The following is a 674-nucleotide window of genomic DNA, read 5'->3' as shown; positions in this document are numbered from 1 at the left end:
AGTTCCTCTCCCTCTCCCACTGCCAGCTGGCCGCGCTGCTGAGCCGCGACGAGCTCAACGTGCGCTGCGAGTCCGAGGTGTTCCAGGCGTGCGTGGCCTGGGTGCAGCAGGACCGCGCCGCCCGCGCCCCGTTCCTCCCGGCGCTGCTCCGCGCCGTGCGCTGCCACGCGCTCACGCCGCGCTTCCTCCGCGCCCAGCTCCGCCGCGACCTCGGCCGCGACGCCCTGCGCTACCTGGCCCGCGTCTTCCGCGAGCTGTCCCTGCACAGACCCTCCGGAGACCACCCCCCCGGCAGGACCCCCAAGGTCAGGCAGATGATTTACGCCGCCGGGGGTTACCTGAGGAGGTCGCTGAGCACCTTGGAGGCGTTGGACCCCGAGGGTGGGCGGTGGGTGAGGTTGGCGGAGCTGGAGACGCCGCGCTCGGGGTTGGGGGGCTGCGTGGTCGGGGGGCTTTTTTACGCCGTGGGGGGTAGGAATAACTCGGCGGAGGGGAACACGGACTCGGCGGCCGTGGATTGCTACAACCCCGTGAGCGGGCGCTGGTCGCCCTGCGCGCCCATGAGCGTGCCCAGGAACAGGATCGGGGTGGGGGTCATCGACGGGCTCATCTACGCCGTGGGGGGGTCGCACGGCTGCACCCACCACTGCTCCGTGGAGAGGTGAGGGGGGGTG

The 674-nt window shown here is 72.1% G+C and overlaps 1 protein-coding gene across 1 annotated transcript; it reads left to right on the top strand.

Moving 5' to 3' along the window:
* Window positions 1–5: 5 nt before the first annotated feature.
* Window positions 6–665, top strand: LOC121365206 (kelch-like ECH-associated protein 1; the record flags this gene model as incomplete). Its single annotated transcript, XM_041489198.1, has 1 exon — window positions 6–665. A coding segment is annotated over one exon (660 nt), but the record flags the coding sequence as incomplete, so codon positions are not given.
* Window positions 666–674: the final 9 nt, after the last annotated feature.

The sequence above is a fragment of the Pyrgilauda ruficollis genome, unplaced genomic scaffold, assembly GCF_017590135.1.
Source record: "Pyrgilauda ruficollis isolate IOZ18807 unplaced genomic scaffold, ASM1759013v1 scaffold9027, whole genome shotgun sequence".
NCBI lineage: Eukaryota > Metazoa > Chordata > Aves > Passeriformes > Passeridae > Pyrgilauda > Pyrgilauda ruficollis.
This window is presented reverse-complemented; position numbering and strand designations above follow the sequence as displayed.